The 17,969-nt window shown below is 40.0% G+C and overlaps 1 protein-coding gene across 2 annotated transcripts in view; it reads right to left on the minus strand.

The window, feature by feature from the left end:
* Positions 1–307: 307 nt before the first annotated feature.
* Positions 308–17,969, minus strand: part of plekhg4 (pleckstrin homology domain containing, family G (with RhoGef domain) member 4) — a 73,806-nt gene continuing 56,144 nt past the window's right edge. The window contains exons 14-24 of one of the 2 annotated variants that reach the window (XM_082161086.1): positions 11,581–12,497; positions 5,466–5,715; positions 4,612–4,701; positions 4,257–4,481; positions 3,973–4,143; positions 3,181–3,361; positions 2,397–2,513; positions 2,020–2,268; positions 1,744–1,940; positions 1,469–1,527; positions 308–1,305 (exon numbers count right to left, since the gene is read on the minus strand). In XM_082161086.1, the coding sequence (XP_082017212.1) occupies positions 1,489–1,527; positions 1,744–1,940; positions 2,020–2,268; positions 2,397–2,513; positions 3,181–3,361; positions 3,973–4,143; positions 4,257–4,481; positions 4,612–4,701; positions 5,466–5,715; positions 11,581–12,497 (2,436 nt within the window). In that variant the 3' untranslated portion in view covers positions 308–1,305; positions 1,469–1,488. The remainder of the gene's footprint in view (positions 1,306–1,468; positions 1,528–1,743; positions 1,941–2,019; positions 2,269–2,396; positions 2,514–3,180; positions 3,362–3,972; positions 4,144–4,256; positions 4,482–4,611; positions 4,702–5,465; positions 5,716–11,580; positions 12,498–17,969) is intronic. The other variant, XM_082161087.1, reaches the window with a different exon arrangement.

Genomic DNA, 17,969 nt, shown 5'->3' on the forward strand with positions numbered 1-17,969 from the left:
CAGTCGCTTTCCACAAGTCATTCACAAAGAGTTACTGTGAAAAAGCTATTTGTGGCAATGTTCCTAAGGCTAAAACGGTACAGTAAACTTAATTGAGCATTATTTCTCACACTGCTTGAGTTTAGATGTATTTAAACCACATACTGCTTGGTCCCAAGGCAGAGTTTATCATTAGTAACAATGACTCTGTTTGTTAGCTCAGTCGGTGTGCAGAAATTGAATACCAGCCTTCAGGGTTTGTGAGATGCGTCTCTCTACTTAATGCCAATCATGGAAGATTAAAGACAATAAATAAAACACACTTCCGTTATCGGTACAAAGCAATCCGTCTTTATTACTTCTGTGTGAACTTGTTAAGATTGAAAAATGAAACGCTTGAGTACATACTCAAGCTCCAGCTAGAAGTGGAACTTGCAATGCTCTTTTTTTTTTATTATCTTTTGTTTGTACACTTCCAAATAAAATTGGCAACAAAGAATGGCACTTAAGTGATTCCCATGTTGACTGGTTAATACATGTATAAAGATTACTTTCTAAATGCTATGTCCTTAAAGCACCACTGGCGCAACTATTTACAATTTACATGTTTTTTTGTTATACTTATTAATGTAAATAAGAGAACTGAAATGAAAACACTCCCATTTCCAAACAGGTAGCAGCAATACCCAGCAGCCAGGAGCAGCAGTGCTGGGCAGAGCTGACCTGAGGTCAGTCGTACGATCTGAATTAACGCTCTCTTATTCTGGATCAAGCCAGCTATCAAAAACTGTTGATACACACTGACCACAGGCCCACAGACTATGGAAACACTAGAAAGAGCAGAAACTCTACAACAAATGCTTTAAACATTGCTTAACACCTTTAGAGTAACTGATGCTCAGAACATGCCTTTTAACATTCAGGCATTTTTCTAAATCAAACCAGCTTAAGTCTGCAGCAAAGTGGGCAACAACAACAACAAAGAATGGGAACTGAATAACCGCAAGAGTTCAGAAGTGTTTTGTACACTACTACAGTATTTACAGTTAATAATACATCTGAGAACACTACTGTATCTTAACATTTGAAAAGAAGATAAATACAAGAATATTTATTCACTTTTATAGATCATTTTTAAATTTATATAAAAGCTATTGAAGCTAAAAGTGGCTTAAAAAAGAAAAAGAGAAACAGTGCTATTTCGAGTGCTTTTTAAACTCTGTAAGAAATTTGCTTGCACTCAGTAGGAACAATAAATACTAGCTCTGTACTCCTCTTCGGTGTGGCAACGTTGTCTTCTCATTCTGAAGCAGACAGGTCTTAAACCTACAGGACAAAGCAGGACAGAATAACATGCATTACGTACAAGCATATGTGTAAAAGCTCCTAGTTAAAGCATGAATAGTATTTTCAATATGCTGAGATGAGTGTATTAATGCACATGCACATGGCTGTGGAAGTGTGATGTCAGAGCGAAAGCCAAACTTACTGCAGCAGTGGTTACTGAGCTCACACTATAGTAGAGGGACCAATCACCTGAGCTTCCCCCTGTGACGAGAAGGACATGGGTGCAGGGGTTATCACAGGTTAAAGGGGAGGCTCTCACTTGATCATCAGTTGATCAGTGTCTTCTGGAGCGTGTGCATTAGTGCTAGCATAAGCATGGGTGTTACGACACGTTTCTGCATCAGTGACATTTGATGCGGACCTGAAGATGTGCGATCAAAGTATTGGCCATTTGAAATGGACACATGTAATACTAACCGCTGAGATGTACTGGCTGTTAAAGCAGGCTTTCTCTTGGGTGGGAGAGGTGATGGAGGAGTAACAGGAGGAGTCACATGGTGAGCTGGGCTCCTCGGACAAAGCCTCGGGAAGGTGACTGGACACACATCCGCTGTCTGACCCGCTCGAGCCACTACCAGACAGACAGTGAGACGACGAACCCGAACTCTCTGTAGCTGCAAACACAGACAAGTCGCACGTTATATGAGGCTTCTGAGAAGACGTTCACACTTTCAAACATGTTATAAAACATACTCATAGACGGCTGACTGCTGGTCTCATGTTCCAGCTCGTCTTCCTCGATGCAGGGACTGATGAGAGGTCTCTCCCCTGTTAACAGGCTTTGGCTGCTATACATATGCAGATTTAAGGGTCCCAGCAGTGTGGAAGAGGAGGGGCCACCAGCCACCGGGGGGCCGCTAACAGGAGCGTTTACTGCAGTTCGTTTAAACGGGTTTGAGTGGTCAAACAGCGAGACGGCAATGGATGCTCTCGTCCTGGCCCCTGTAACAGAAGAGAGAGCATGATGCTAGTAATATCCACCAAGAGAATCATTTGCTGCTTATTTAAAAAAAAAAAAAAGAGAATTTAGCAAGTTATTTTGATGATTATTTCATGTTAAACAGGCTCACCTCTGCCTTTCATAATGTAGTCTATGGCTCTGTCGTTGATAGCAGCATCACTGGGTTTTATGTCCAGAAAGGGTTTATTGCCCACCCCCATAGAGACCATCTCCTGCATTCGAATTTCTGCATACACACATATAAACATTTAAAAATGCTGCCATGACATGTATCAGAATAGGAGTGTCGCAATACACTGTCATTGGCGATAATGTGATATTTAAAATGTGTATCTAATGTGGTATATTGAGTGTGATTCATTCACCAAAATACAAAAGAGAAAATACTAAATAAAGTGAAAGATTAATTTGACTGATAGCATTGTTTATTTATTTCAAAATTATTTGAGATATTGCAGTACTATTGTTATTGAGAATTCTTTTTAGCACAATGATCATGTAGTAAAAATTGTATAATGTGACAGCCCTAAATTCAGAATAAACACAAACATGTTGACATCAAGATGAAGAAACGCATAGAAAGCGTAGAAAGTGTTTTTCAGTAAATATGTGCAAATACAGGTTACATGATGCCTCAGATCTGCATCGTTTTCTCAAACTCGAAATCAAACTGTAGAAATACAATACTGGTGTGACTCAAAAGTGTTTTAAATATCTGCCTGAGGCCTTCACAGATGAACTGCTGAAAAAATCTTTAAATATGCTAAGATGGTATGTGACAGGAGATTATCTGCAATTATCCTATCATTCTCATTTGTTCTTTCCAGCTAGATGAACAAAACAAATTCAAAGAACCTGTTCAAGCTCAGCCACTTCAGTTCTTTCTTTCCTACCTTTATTCCGTGTGGCCTGCTGCCATAGTATCCGTGCGATGTCACAGGTCCAGGCGTGTTTGACGTCTGCATTGCTGGCCTGGAGAACGTAGGTCTGGTTCTTTGAAGTTCTCCTCCGGAACCAGACCTCAAACCTCAGAACGTTCTCACCTGATGTCTCTGTCATACCCACATCAGCCGTCTACATAGAGAATGATAGAGTAAAGAGGATATTCAACATTAATCACAATCAATATTGAGGGCTAATGGCATTTTGTTTTTATCATGGCTTGCAGGAGACAAACCTGATTCTCAGATCTTTAAACTAAAGCCTTCTGTTTATATTAACATTGGTCAGAGGAAATAAAATAAAAGAATGTGAGTGTATTAGTAAAAGAAAGTAGTGTAAAGATCCTTTCACACCAAGGACAATAACTAGAACTGTAATCGTTCTAGATTTAAAAAGAATAGCAGAGTCCATACCACAACTATAACAATAACAGTGAAAGAGAAACAATATCATTGGAATCACTTTCAGAACGCTTTTTCTAGCTGATGAATGATAAAAACATTGCAAGCCAATCAGAATTGAGCATTTCAAGCAGCAGACAACATAACAACAGTGCCTGCTTATAATAAACAGATGGTGTGGACGTTAATATAGTTATCATCACAGTTATCTTGTTAGTAATCCTTCTTGGTGTGAACGGGCCTTAAGTCATAATGCAAGCAGCAAAGTGTGTTACAGCTGTGTTTTCATTTCTGGAGATGTTTCTTGTTCCTCAGAACTTCTGATGTCCTTTAGGTGCTTACCTTAAAAGAGTGCTTGTATATGTAAACATCTAGGCCACCCTCAATGCGTTTGGGTTTGCTGAATAGCACCAGATCCTCAAACAGGAACACATGTCTTTGGCACTTCTTCCTGCCATACAAAATCGTGAACTCATCTTGGCGAACTAATTGTCCCTGTTCCTTCAGATTCACCTGGAAGAGTGTGTGAAAAATGATGAAATGGCAGTTTAGAAGAGAAGATATATGCTTTCCTATGTTTCTCCACGTGAAGTGTAGCGCATATCTGCTGTGCCATACACACTTACATCACAGTCTCTGATGGCGTCCATGGCGAGCAGATCGTTGCCATGGCGAAGCTGGAATTTGACCATCTCGGTGGCGGCACGTAGGTACGTTAGCTCCTGCTCCTGGACCTCAGTCACTTCTTTGATCAGGTCTTTCAGCAGCAGGGCGTACTTACTCATGCGCTGGATGGGCTTCAGCAGGTACGATGCCAGGTCCATCTTATCCCCCAACTCCAGCTGCTTATGCTGAAATGAGAGAGACTCTGATTTTACAATCTCAGGCTATGAGGTGAGATGAAATGAATGAGATTAAAAGATGCTGAACTAAAAGTTTATCATAGGTGGTCTAGAGTGTAGTATGGATCCAGTTGCTCACCCTGAAGAAGCTGTTTCCATGGCTGGCCAGGAGTGTGTCCGACTTTGGCTTGTTCTTGCTGTATAAAGCATACAGGCTAAACTGGTCTTGCTATATGTTCACATAGAAAAAAGCACAAAAGAGCAATATTTTAAGTGTTATCATCCAAATTTCCAGATCCACTTCTCTTGTTGAGAACTTCTCTCTTCCTTTTGTTTCATTTTTCAAATTTATTTCCAGGTTGAGTTTTGTTTGGAAAGACTTTTTTGTGTTTGGATATATCAATATATGACTTCCAGGTTCATATGGAGTGTGCCGTAATTTCAGTGCAGGTTTTGCTCTGCCAGAAACATGTTAAAAAAGATTTCGGCCTAGTTCATACACTGCTGTAGGCCAAGCGGCCTGCCTCTGTGTCTTCTCTGTGAAAGCTTCATATAGTAAAGCTTTTGAGGGGAGCCAGCACTATGAGTTGACCACAACTACAAAGAATGTAGGCTGGTTGTCTTGCACTCATTTAAAGACCATTTAAAGAATCATTACTTGCGGCTCAGTTTGATTCCCATATTCATGGAGGGTGAATGAAAGAGAGAAAAATACACAGAATAAGTCAATTCTGGATGGTTTTAGACTTGTGCTTCGTCAAAAATGAGCCAGTCATGGACTGGGAACAGACAAAACACTGACAAATTAAGCCCCTTTGTTTCATGTCCAATGAAAACATAATTCAGCATCCCTGAATGATCACTATTAAAAGTATTAGAAAAGTCCAGCAATCATCAGAACAATAAAAATGTATAGACGGCAGAATTGCAAAAAACAGACCATGCAGTTTGATGAAAGTTAGTGTGAAAAGACTGTAAAGGGACTTCTCTTACATGTCGTAGGAAGCAGTGGCTGACTCGTAATGGATGGTTGCAGCAGCTTTCCAGCTCTTTGAGGAAATACTGGCTGTGGAAGTCCACTAGTTTCTCTAGGTTGCCGAAGATGACGCTGCGTTTCCCCCGCAGATCCTGCGGCAGGTCAGCGCGCTCCATCTCAGGGAAATAGTTGTCAATGATGTACCTCAGAGAGCGTACATATTCCCGCTCAGTTGTGACCATCTCATCTACAATGTGGCGTAGTTTACTGAATGACAGAGAGGGTGAACAGTTAACATACTTCAAATGCTTACATTTTAAGAGATAAAACTTTTAGAGCACATTGAACACAAAGTTTAACTCTTTATTTCAACTCTCTCCAAAAAAATCCTCCATCCATAGACATGTTAAACTGATGACAGCAAGTCTGAATGCTCAACATGTCTGACATAGAGCACCTGTCTTCTGATTGTCTTGCAGATCCTTTAAGACCCCAATATACTTTAAGCAAAATCGAAGAACGAACTGATGTGACTTTATTTCGAACAAAATCAGGCCGGAACGAAGTTCGAAACAGCTTGCTAAAACAAACTTTTCGGAAAAGTTCGATACGGATGGTAAACACCGTTGTACTACCATTGGTCCGTGGCGATTATGTAATAGGTAGGTGTGCATTTCTCCTGTTGAGTCAGTCGAGGTCAGACGTCTGCGAGTGAAAACATGAACACACAGGAGAGCTGCTTTATTTAAGAAAATGAAGTTCTGATGAAGTTGGACTTCAAATGGACACTGACACTGTTTTTCATGTTTAATAAGGTAAAGCTGCTTGAATTTAAGTAATCTATTGTATAAAGTGCTATAAATAAACATAACGTGACTTTCCTGGCTATGATCAGATGCTTTTCTTAATTTTGTTGTGTGTTGGGTTTATTTTGTTATTGAGAGGAAAGCGTGCAGGACATATTTACATACTCATCTATACTATCCTTCTCACCACACAGCTACACACTGGGTCTGTGTCCAGTACCGAGAAAAATTAGATGATGTTTTAGTATTCACATTAATCTCAAATTGGGTTCTTATCAGAATGTTTTCATCTGCCTTAAATATTAGCAATAACAAGACCACACAGAGCCAAATGCCTTGTTTTGAGTTATTTCTGTCTGAAAATAATGTCAACATCACTTCTGCACTGCAATCTTCGAGAGCAAAGCTAAATAATGTGTTTTGAAAGGAAGACGCACAGATGTAAAGACCTCCTTAAGATGTCTATATAATCAGATAACTATCCATCTCTTCTGTGTGGAAAAGCAGAACACAAACATGTCCCCCACTACTTCAAAGCCCAGAGGACCAGCAGCCACCTGGGAAAGTGATCTGCATCTCAGGCCATTTCCCAAGGGGGTTAAGGGGTGACCAGTAGGACCACAGCTGGAAAAGACATCCATGGAGATTCAGAGGATTAAAGTGCTGTGACCGTCTAATAGGAGACATGTTGAGTTCCTTCATGTAGAGATTGAGGCAAGACTAAATAGATTCAGTCCATATGTGTTTCAGCTGGAAAAAAGTTTTTTTCCTGGAGTACAGATAAAGAGTTTTCAAACATTTTGATGCCATCAATGGCCGTATATGCAAAATACCCTCCTTTCCTAAGATATTAAAGTTGTTATTTTGTAGAATGTTGGTAACCAAACAGTTTTGGTTCCCACTGACTTCAACTGTATGTAAAAAAATTTCAAATGGAATTTAATGGGAACTAAAACTCTTTATGGCGCTTGTCCACTGCATGGTACGGCTCGGTACGGTTCGACTCGGCGCGGAACGGTTCGGCTCGCTTCGCTTTTCCACTGCGTGGTACGACTCGGCTCGGTACGGCACGGTTCGGTTCGCTTTAGCTCGGTTGCTTTTCCACTGCAGTTAGTACCGCTTCAAAGTGGGTGGGACTGATCGTTATTGTTACCGTCTCTACTGGCATTACAACATCATATTAAATGCGAATTTTTCATTCCGTGTTTCCCCATCCACTCCTCGGTAACCAACGAGAATATGTATATATATGTATATATAGCCTCGTCCACTGACCACGATTCAGCCATTTCTTTTTTGAAGTTTATACTCTTTTTTTTTTTCAAGCAAATACTTTTAAAACAGGTGCTACAGCGTTGGCTGTTGTCTACTGGCTATTTAAATCTAGCGGGTTTAGTGTCTCGTGTCGTAAATACAATGACGCTGGTAGTGATGATTCTGTCTGACCAATCAGTGATCTGCAGTGTTTTCACGTCACATTTTAGTATCGGTACGGTACGCTTGGAACCTCAACAGAGGTGGTACCATTTAAAGCGAGCCGAAGCGAGCCGTACCGTACCGTACCATGCAGTGGAAATGCGCCATAAGTGAGCCGTGCCGAACCGAGCCGTACCGTACCATGCAGTGGAAAAGCGCCAAAGCGTGCCGTGCCGAACCGAGCCGTACCGTACTATGCAGTGGAAAAGCGCCATTAGTTACCAACATTCTTCAGAATTTGTTTTGTGCTCTGCAGAAGAAAGAATACAGGTGTGGAATAAAATGAGGTTGAGAAAATGATGACAGAATTTGACATTTTTGGGTGGACTATCCCTTTATAGACAGCTACATTGTATATTTTTATGTATGAAGACCCATTTATAATAGTAAGTATGATTGTATATAAAATATATTAAATCAAAGACATGTTGTTTGAAAAATAAATTAGCTTTTAGATTGTTCATGAATTAAATTGAAAAAAATTATCAGAAAAACTATATTTGTACTGTTAAATTTATAAACCTGAAGAGAATTATTTCCAATCCAATTCAAAATTATTGGTCCCACTTTATATTAAGTGGCTTTAAGTACTATGTACTTACATCGAAAAAGAAGTACAATGTACTTATTGTGTTCATGTTGTATTGTTTTTGCTGCTATTGAGGTGTGATACGGGTAAGGTTAGGGACAGGTTTGGTGGTATGGGTAGGTTTAAGGGTGGGTTAAAGTGTAAGGAAAGGGTCAACAGTGTAAATACATGCAGATATTTTCAAAATATAAGTACAATGTAAAAACATGTATGTACACAATAAGTCCAATGTATCAAATGATTAATTTCAATGTAAGTACATAGTACTTAAAGCCACTTAAAGGGGTCATATAATGGTACATGCACTGTTACAAGCTGATTGTACTGAAATGTGTGTTGGCAGTGCCTGTAAACAACCATCATAAAATGATAAAAATCCATCCAGTGTTTTTTTTGTTGTTTTTTTTCTTATATGTTTTCCCCTGTCTCAAATCAAGCCGTTCGACCGCGTGACATCACACGGTCGGACGCCCCTCCCACGATTGTTGATTGACAGAAGCATTTCAACACAGACCCGCCCTCGCTCGTGAGCGAGCGAGCTGTCAATCATAGTCCGCGCGTCATTGATGATATGCTGGAGCACTGTCTTTGAGCAGAATGGCGTCTAAGCGATTGTGGTGTTCTGTTCTTGGGTGTAATAATGAACACAGCAGTCATTTTGATGTTCCTAAATCCGAACCGCTGAAGACGCAGTGGCTGAGTTTTGTTTTCGAAGGGAATATTCCCCACGATCAACGTCAATGTTTTCATGTTTGCGCGAATCATTTCACCAGACTGCTTTATAAACGAGAACATTGAAAAAGGTATTAGCTCCTGTCTGAGTATGTGTTGTTTATGTGCCTAATGACTGTCATAGTCTCACAGACTGGTTATTTTTTAACAGATCAGTAACATTTTTGTGCTTCAGCCCTGACAGTTGTACCTAACACTGCATAGATAACGTTACGCATCAGTGACAAGCCTACATTAACCGAAAAAAAGTTTTTCATGACCATTAGCTTTAACATCAATCTGTCAATGAACTAACGTATACATCAGTAAACACATAGCGTTCGTATCTCACTACTCTACCCTGCCAGTACATACAAAGATAGATCAAAGAAGTGTTGGGCGATATGCTCCATTTTCATATCGTCCTATCGTCAGCCTGTGAGATCGGCGATACACGATATTATCGTGAGGGGGGCGGGGCTTACTTTGAATTATAATAATTATATTATTATAACTAATAACTAACTAATTTGATTATTAACTTACTTATTTACTCGTTAATTTGCTTGTTTTATTAGTTAGTTTTATATATGAGAATTGTTTTCTATTTTGTTAGCAAAGGTGGAGTGTTTATTAATAGGCTAAATCAGGTTATTTCCCAGTATATTGAGGTAAAAAAAGATCCTAATCATTCTTGTATCTGACTCAGAGTATTTCAACATGTCAGCGGAAAATTTACGGACACACATTATCCTCTCATGCCGTTACAGATGCAGCATTTTGACTGTAGCCTACTTCTGCACGAGATGGGAACACGTTTTAATAATTTCTTAGGTCAAGAAAGAGTCGGAGTCTGCGATATATGTTATCCTACCAGTGCTCTCTCTGTCTGTATGCACTTCACATATCGCACTTCAATAAGCCCAAAGAATGCGGGTTGTATTTTAAATGCCGGGAGAAATCAAAGGCAAAAATCTAAAAGTCGATCGGTTTATACTTAAACTTATCACTTGACTCCGATAAAGGAAAACGGGTTAATGTGTTTACATGACATGCATTGTCAGTTTATTCAGCATAATCAAGTTAATAACGCGCATGTAAACGCGCTCATTCCCTGAACGTGAAAGCAGAAACGGACTGAGCTTTCACTGCATTAACGGTGCGTTCTCTCAGAGACGACGGTGGATATAACTGTATAGCAACTATCTTAATTTACTGGCTTAATATTTCTCTTGTGGACTCACATTATTGACAGTGAAACCATTAGAAGAATATTACTTGTTAAACAAGTGTTTGAAGTTGCTTTAGATTTTCACAGATGGCAGAGTTGTGCTACGTTCGTGAACTAAAGACTGTTATTAGGCCTATATCATTTTATTGATATTATTATTATCATTAATATTTTGTAATTGTATTGTATTTAGTGTTATTAGTGTCATTAAATGTTTTGTCAATGTGCTATGGAAACAAAATACTGACGAACAACGATGCCGTCTTCATCTTGGCTCTGTATAAGAATGATGCGTCTGTTAAAACAAGCACTCTTGACAATTTGTGAATGGATCTCATACGCGCGTCGGTGATGTCGCAAGTGTGGTTATGTGGTGATGTCGTTATGAATTTAGGCAAGGCAAATTAATTGTAGTTCCTAATTAATTTAATAACAATACTAGCTTCATAATAATAATAATGATTTAATACATTAATGGGAAAACGAGCTAAAAACGATACTATCGTCGTCTATCGGCACAACCCTAGATCAAAGTGACATTACGTTAACTAACCATTCAGAAACGTCCTGTTTTCCGACTCCGGTTCAAATTGATACGGTTGCACAGTGTCCTCAGAGACTCCCGCTGCCATTCTTCAAAATATACCCTCAACTGTTGTCAAAGCAACACTCCATGTGTGTTGTTGTGGCAAAACGCCCCACAGAACAGAGGGGCGGGGTGAGCAAAGCTCATTATCATTTAAAGACGCATGCACTTAAACGGTGTGCTGAAAACAGAGCTGTTTTTGACCAGGTAAAATGAGTGTTTTCTTACAATACTAATGAGAATTTTTTATTAAAGTATATTACAAACTTTTAATTTAGACCCTAAAGAATCATATTAGCTTGTTCAAAAATGGCATTATATGACCCCTTTAATATAAAGTGGGACCCAATTATTAATACAGTATAAATTCATAATTGATATATAATATTTATTAATATCTATATAATTTATTTATTATAAAGTATATATTATTTACATAGTATATTTACATAATAATTTTATCTATTTATATATAACAATATTATATTTAAACAACAATAAATTACAAGTAGCTTAGCAGATAATATTGTCTTGATGCCTGAAAGTTTTTTTAAAACCTTTTTTTCTGCTGTTCCAAAGACCCTCTAGCACCCCTAGGGGTTTCCAGGAGCCAAGTTTGAAAACCCTTGAATGTGTGGTTGAGTCGATGACCTGGGACCTCCCTGGTTGATTGTTTATGTTATAGCAAGTAAGTGTGGGTTAGCACTTGCACGCGTGCACTGAGTGTACCCACCTGCCCTTGCTGCGTGTTTCGGGAGCAGGACTCCCACTGCAGTGAGTGTCTAGAGAAGACCATCCATGCATGGGCGGCAGTCGCGGGCTGTATGGCCGATCGATCACTTCAGTGCTGCTCACCTCCAGACCTTTAATGAACACCCCTGTGTTTCCTCTCCGTGCAGGCTCACTCAGAGTTCTCTGGCAGGTCCCATACCGTGACACAGACCCGCTACCGGCAGTATCGAAGCTCTGGGTCTTTCGCAAAACCCTGCGATTTGGTTCAATAGAGGTGAGGCTCGGGCTCGTAGCACATGCCAGCCCCTCCAGATGCGGCTGCTGAGGAGACTCGTCTGTGGAGATGCTACGTGTTAGCCTGTGGGATCTGACAGGGGTGTTGTGAGGAATTCTGTGCTCAATGCTATACAGACTCCCTGTCGGGGTTCGGACAGAGTCACGAGCGTCCAGGCGTATACCTAAAGGGCTGCTGGGAGTTGAAGACGTGCTGGATTGTGAGGAAAGTCTATCCCGGCCCCAGCCACCGCCGAACGCTTTCCGACATGAGAAGGAGATGCTACTGCTACGCTCCTGAGGTTTAGCGCTACTGTCCGAGTTCCGCCGAGAAGAGTCACCCCTTGCTGATTTGGAGTCGCTCTCGCGGCGGGAGCGCAGGGCCATCTCCAGCTTCTTCTCAAACATCTGCTTTGTCTCCTGACACTTGGACCAGGCGAACTTCCACTGCTTGAGTCCCTGGTCACTCTTCAGCTCCCCAGCGAGGTCCTTCATCTCCTGGAAGTGTGCGTCTTGGATCGGTGGGTGCTGTGTGCGATAGGTTTCCAAACATGTGATCACGCCCTGACATTTCTCAGACATGCCACACTCCTCCATACTAACACACGCCAAATGACGCATGCCCTCTAGCGCCCATTCATACGCCTGAAAAAGAGAGGGGAAAAAAGTCAGCCGATGTGACAACCACTGAAAAACAATGTTAAAACCAAATATTTAATAGTCATTTTAACAGTTTATTTTTAGTTAACAATAACAACAATGGGTAGAACGGCAGCTTTTGGCAAAAAAAGAGTGGGATATGGAGAACGAAGGCAATATGTCACAACAAGATGTTTTTATGCATATTTGAGAAGAGACAAGAGTATAAAGGAGACTTTTTATGGAAAATAACTACAAAAACTCTGTGAATGGGAATGAGCCTAGGATAGAGTGAGTGAGAAACCTCCAAGCACTTCTTTCATGTGAAATAAAGAGGTTTTTAGCCAGGAACTGGGAGGTCTGGGTAAGAAGGCTTTAACATGCAGCTCAGCAGCAGGAGGGCCTATAGTTTCAACTATGTGTGACAGCACCCTACCACAAAGACACATGCCAACCGCTTTACTAGCTGTCTCTCCATTTAAGAGAAAACCTGATGGCCCCTTCTCACACTCCAAGATGCTGTTACATCAACTGGGAGGCACTCTTGTTTTTAGACCTTTTTTCATTAACAATCTGGCAGGAAGGTTTCTATAGCGACTGCTCCTGAGGATACAAGTGCTCTCCATGCTGGAAAATGAGTGGTTAAACTTCAGAGGGGATTAACACAGATCAAACACAACCACCTTCCACCCCACACAGACACACACACACAGACACACACACACACACACACACAGACACACACACACAGACACACACACACAGACACACACACACACACACACACACACACACACACACACACACACACACACACACACACACACACACACACACACACTTCAGTGCTGGCTGCAAACACAGGCTTGTATTTAGACATTCCTGAGAAAGGAGCAAAACTCCCCCTCTTCACTCTCATTCTGTGCATACACAAAACCTCCACACTCTACTTTAGCTGCTATGTGACATGGTGACATTGCTTTGCTCCCCAAGCCCCTAGGCTCTGTCTCTCTCTCAGGTTAGGGTGACACAAAGGCCACATGCCAGCATATGGGCCTTCGGCACCCAGATACTAAAGTCTCTCACAAAAGCAGGGGTCAGAGGTCAGCTGCCCACACTAACAATACACACGGCTAAGAAGTGACAGAACAGATAGAGGAGAGAGAGACACACACAGAAGACACAAAAATATGCAAATGGTACATAATTGATGAGTAAGAACCTAATGGCGACACTGAAATTTAAGGCCCTTGTAAATAGAGATGCAAAAATGTGTACACTTTTTTTTGTGGATTAATTTCTTTAAAGCATTATTTAGGGTTAAATACAACTTAAGCTCTTCGAAAACAGAAAACCACTTTAAAAAAAAAAAATTATTAACATAAATCTGTGATTGCCGATTTGGTGGCCGATATATTGTTCATCCCAACTTAATATTTGAGATGGAAAGTCTTACTTGAAAGTGTTAATTTTTAATGTTATCATTATTGGCCCAATAAGAAAATTTTGCCGATATATTAAAGCCAATAAATAATGGATTATTTCTTTCAGCTGAGACACTTCAGATGAGCACTGTTCGCCATGATGGTTTTGAATTGCTTGAAATATGATTGGAATCACTTAGAAAAGGAAAATATGGTTAAGTGCAACATATGCAGCACAAGTCTGTCATATAGGCTACATAAAATTATAATGAGAACATTACTGTAAAAGAATGTTGTTAATTCTTTTTGTGTTTAAGTGTATTATTACAGGATAACTGCATCCACAAAGGATATACACCTTCATGACTAGCACAGTCACGTTTGTTTGTGCATTCGCAGCCTTTTGTTTTGTATATATTTGATATTATGTCACAAAGGATGTATTTGGTTAACGCGGTAGTAAAGTGCTTCAGTTTACTGGTGATCATCTTTAGCTTCAGCACACACAGCTCAAACAGCAATACACGACATGAACAACTATGATTGGGACTGTCATTTTACATAACATTGTAAAGAGAACACTACTGTAATAAAACGTTGTGAATTCTTAGGGTTTAGTTGCTGCGTTTCAGCGCGTTGTTACGGGAAGAGCGCATCCACAACAGGAGTTACACATTCTGACTAGCACTGACTAACAACACTTTTGCATTTGCGTCATTTTGTGAAGTTGTAATATTATGTTTTTGTATAAATACCTGATTAATCTCATATAGGATGCATATGGTTTAGTTAATGAACCAACTAACAAAGCGCTTCAGTTTCCCGGTGTTCATTCAGCTTCAGCGATTTTCCAATTTTCATATCGGTGCATCCCTAATTAAAGTTGTGCTGTAATGGAAGTACCATCAGATATTTTTGGATTGTGACATACATCTGAGTGAAAAATAAATGCAGGCCGAGTTTTATTGGTTGTTGATTGATTGGAGGCAGATCTGAATGTGAGCTTGTAGTCAATTGTGGAAGGCCGGGTTTAAAGTGGACTAAATGATTAGAGAAATCAGGCATATGTCACCAAAAGATCGAGTTATGACATATTGATTAAAAAAACTACAAGACAACTTTAGACATTATTTACTGGACAACACATGTAAATATTTGTACTTGCATTTGTCACGCAACAGCACCATTTAAATGAAGTGCAAAAAATATTTAAAATGGCACTAAAACAGCACTTAAAATATACACTTTCTTGTGCATTTTAAAGTATAATATTAAGTATTAATATAAAATAATATAAATATGTAAACAAATATTTAGCAGAGTGTGTGTGTGTGTGTGAGGTAAATGAAACCGCGTGTCTGCGCCATTCATTCACACAGAGACAAGCAGAACATGCAGGGTTAATATTTAAATAGTCTTTTTGCAGTGTAATATACACAGACACTACATATATCGTGGTATATATCGGCTACAGACAGTGCTCCAAGTAAAAAAGTTAGTGTGGAGCCCCGCGCTTAGATAAAAACACGGAAGCGACTTAAAGCAGCTGCCTATTAGTGGGTACCGAATATACCCGGTACTACAGAAATGCTGGTATCGTCACATTTTCAGTACCGACTTGGTACCGAAGTACCGGTACTTTGACAACACTAATCGATACCCAATCCCTCAATTTCCCAAAACACATGCAGGAGCCTGTATTAATGGCTAACTCCCCAAATGCATTTTAGAGTCTCTGTCATAATTCTCCAGTACCTCCCTGTTCTGCTAAAGTGATGTGCAAAACAGACACGGGAAACACAAACAGATGTAAAGAGCTCTGTTCCTGTAGTAAAACAGCACCAACGGTTGACGGTGATAAAGTCTGCCACGGGTTCTGCAGAGAACCTGGGGTCAGAGACTCCACTCGTGGAAAAAATACCCCCCGCCCTGCGCATTCCCCTTAGTGAAATAAAGCAGACACTTTGATCTATAGCCCAATATAGTTCCTCACTCTATCTGATGATGCTCATAATACTGTGGGCAGGGGATGACATCATCGTTAGGTTGGTTAGCGTGCGAGGTTCTTTGAAGTGTGAATAGTGTGTGTGTGGTGGGGCTCTGATTGGTGAGAGCAGAATTAGTTTGCCTGAGGGAGGCTCCTCTAAAGGCCCCACTATTCAACCCTGCACAAAGAGCAAGAGAGAAACACAGGGAAATGGAGAGAGAGTGTTAGATGTGCTAAAACAGAGCAGTGGGAGTGAGACAGATCCAGTCTTGGACTAAGCTTTTGTACACTCCCATAAATGAATCTCTTAGCAGTCTAAATGGGTCAAGAGGAGCATTTTAAACTTGAAAGAAACCATCTTTTATTATTTCCCCAAAAAGAAATCCCCAAAAAGGAGAAAAGGTTTTCATGACATCAGCCGGTCTCTGATCTCATGTCTGAGCCATCCCAAGAATGTTTTGTTTTTTTTCTTAAAAGGATAGCGAGTGTCAAAATGCGAGTGGGGTATTATGCACACTGTGTTTTTAGGAGGCACAGGCTTAAATTCCTCTGACAGTTATTGCTCTGTAACTCACCGTACCAATCTCGAGACAGGGCCGCTTAACCCTCGACACAAGACCCCGGCATACATCTCTGTCATTTTGGTTGAAATTACCCACTTTCTCTCCAATCCGCTGACAATAAAGGTAGGGTGACCAGACGTCCCGTTAGGCGTGATCGTATAAAAAAACTTCTGTTACGCGAGAATAGCCTATCAAAGGTACCCAATCTCATCATAGTATATTTTGGAGAACAAAATTACCATGCAATCACAATTCCAAAACCATGCCCATCATGTGGAGTATCTCACGTAAATACTGTTGGTTATGGCTTAAGTGAACAAAATCTGGTTACCCTAATAAAGGAGGAATGTCAAAATGAGGTAAAATGTTTGAAGAATGAACTGCGGACCATCCTGAGCCAAAAAGCAGGATTTGGATGAGTGATTCTGGCAAAAGAGAATGAAAAGAAAGAGATGGAAACAAATAAAGAGAAAAAAATAAGAGAAAAAAAAGGGGACAGAGGGGAAAAGCTGATTTGCTATAGGCTGCAGGAAATGAGAGCGAGAGATGGAAAAGACCCATTTATTTTAATGAAGACACCCTGTGGAGTGTAGGAAGACCAACCGGGACCAATACCACAAAAAAATACATTCACACATTAGCAACACAATCTAAAATAGCACAAATATTTACCGTACTCTTCATGGTTAAAATAAAATACAACTAAATGATTAAAAATCTTTCATTTTGTAATAATTTAGAACAAATAATATACATTTAATTTATTTATTTTTATTACTCAACAGAAACAATAACTATTATTATTGTACAAAAAATATAGCCTATATATTAATAACATCTGTCATAAATAATATAAATAAGGTTAATTTTCTGTTCAATGGCAGCATGTCAGACACCATATGCTATCTGAAAGCTTAATCTAAAGGAATGCAAATCAAATGAAATTAATAGTAAAGGATGATGAAGAGGGATGGAGAACACGAGAGAGATAGCACCTGAATGATGACTAGCCCCTTGTGATTTTGGCTAATTCAATCTAATAGTGGTTTTTAACCAGAATAATGGTGAATAAATTCACCACACCTAAAACTCAGTAAAGGTCATTAATCATAAACCAATCAATTAATGCCTGATGCTGTTGTATGATTGATGAGGAACGTTTCAGCAGTTTAGTTTTTGTTCTTTTGTTGTGCGTGTCAGTGGTGAGGCATGCAAGTATGCACGTGTCTACCGCTGGGGGAACGTCTCTGTGTTTCCTACGAAGCTTCATGAATGTCAAAGCCTAAAGAATTAGGCTCAAGAAAGGAGAGTTCAGCGATGGCATGCGCACACACACATAGAGAGGAGGGAACACGCAGCCCGTGACAGATGTGATTGCAGTCTTCTCTCTCTGGTTTAATATGTAGAGTATGCTGAGAGACAAACGTGTTGCATATGTAGAGTAATGTGAAGCACATACACGCCAGCTGCTTCATGGCAATAGAGACCATGAAACACTAAACAT

This window comes from Leuciscus leuciscus (genome assembly GCF_965113295.1).
Source record: "Leuciscus leuciscus genome assembly, chromosome: 2".
In the NCBI taxonomy this organism is placed as follows: domain Eukaryota; kingdom Metazoa; phylum Chordata; class Actinopteri; order Cypriniformes; family Leuciscidae; genus Leuciscus; species Leuciscus leuciscus.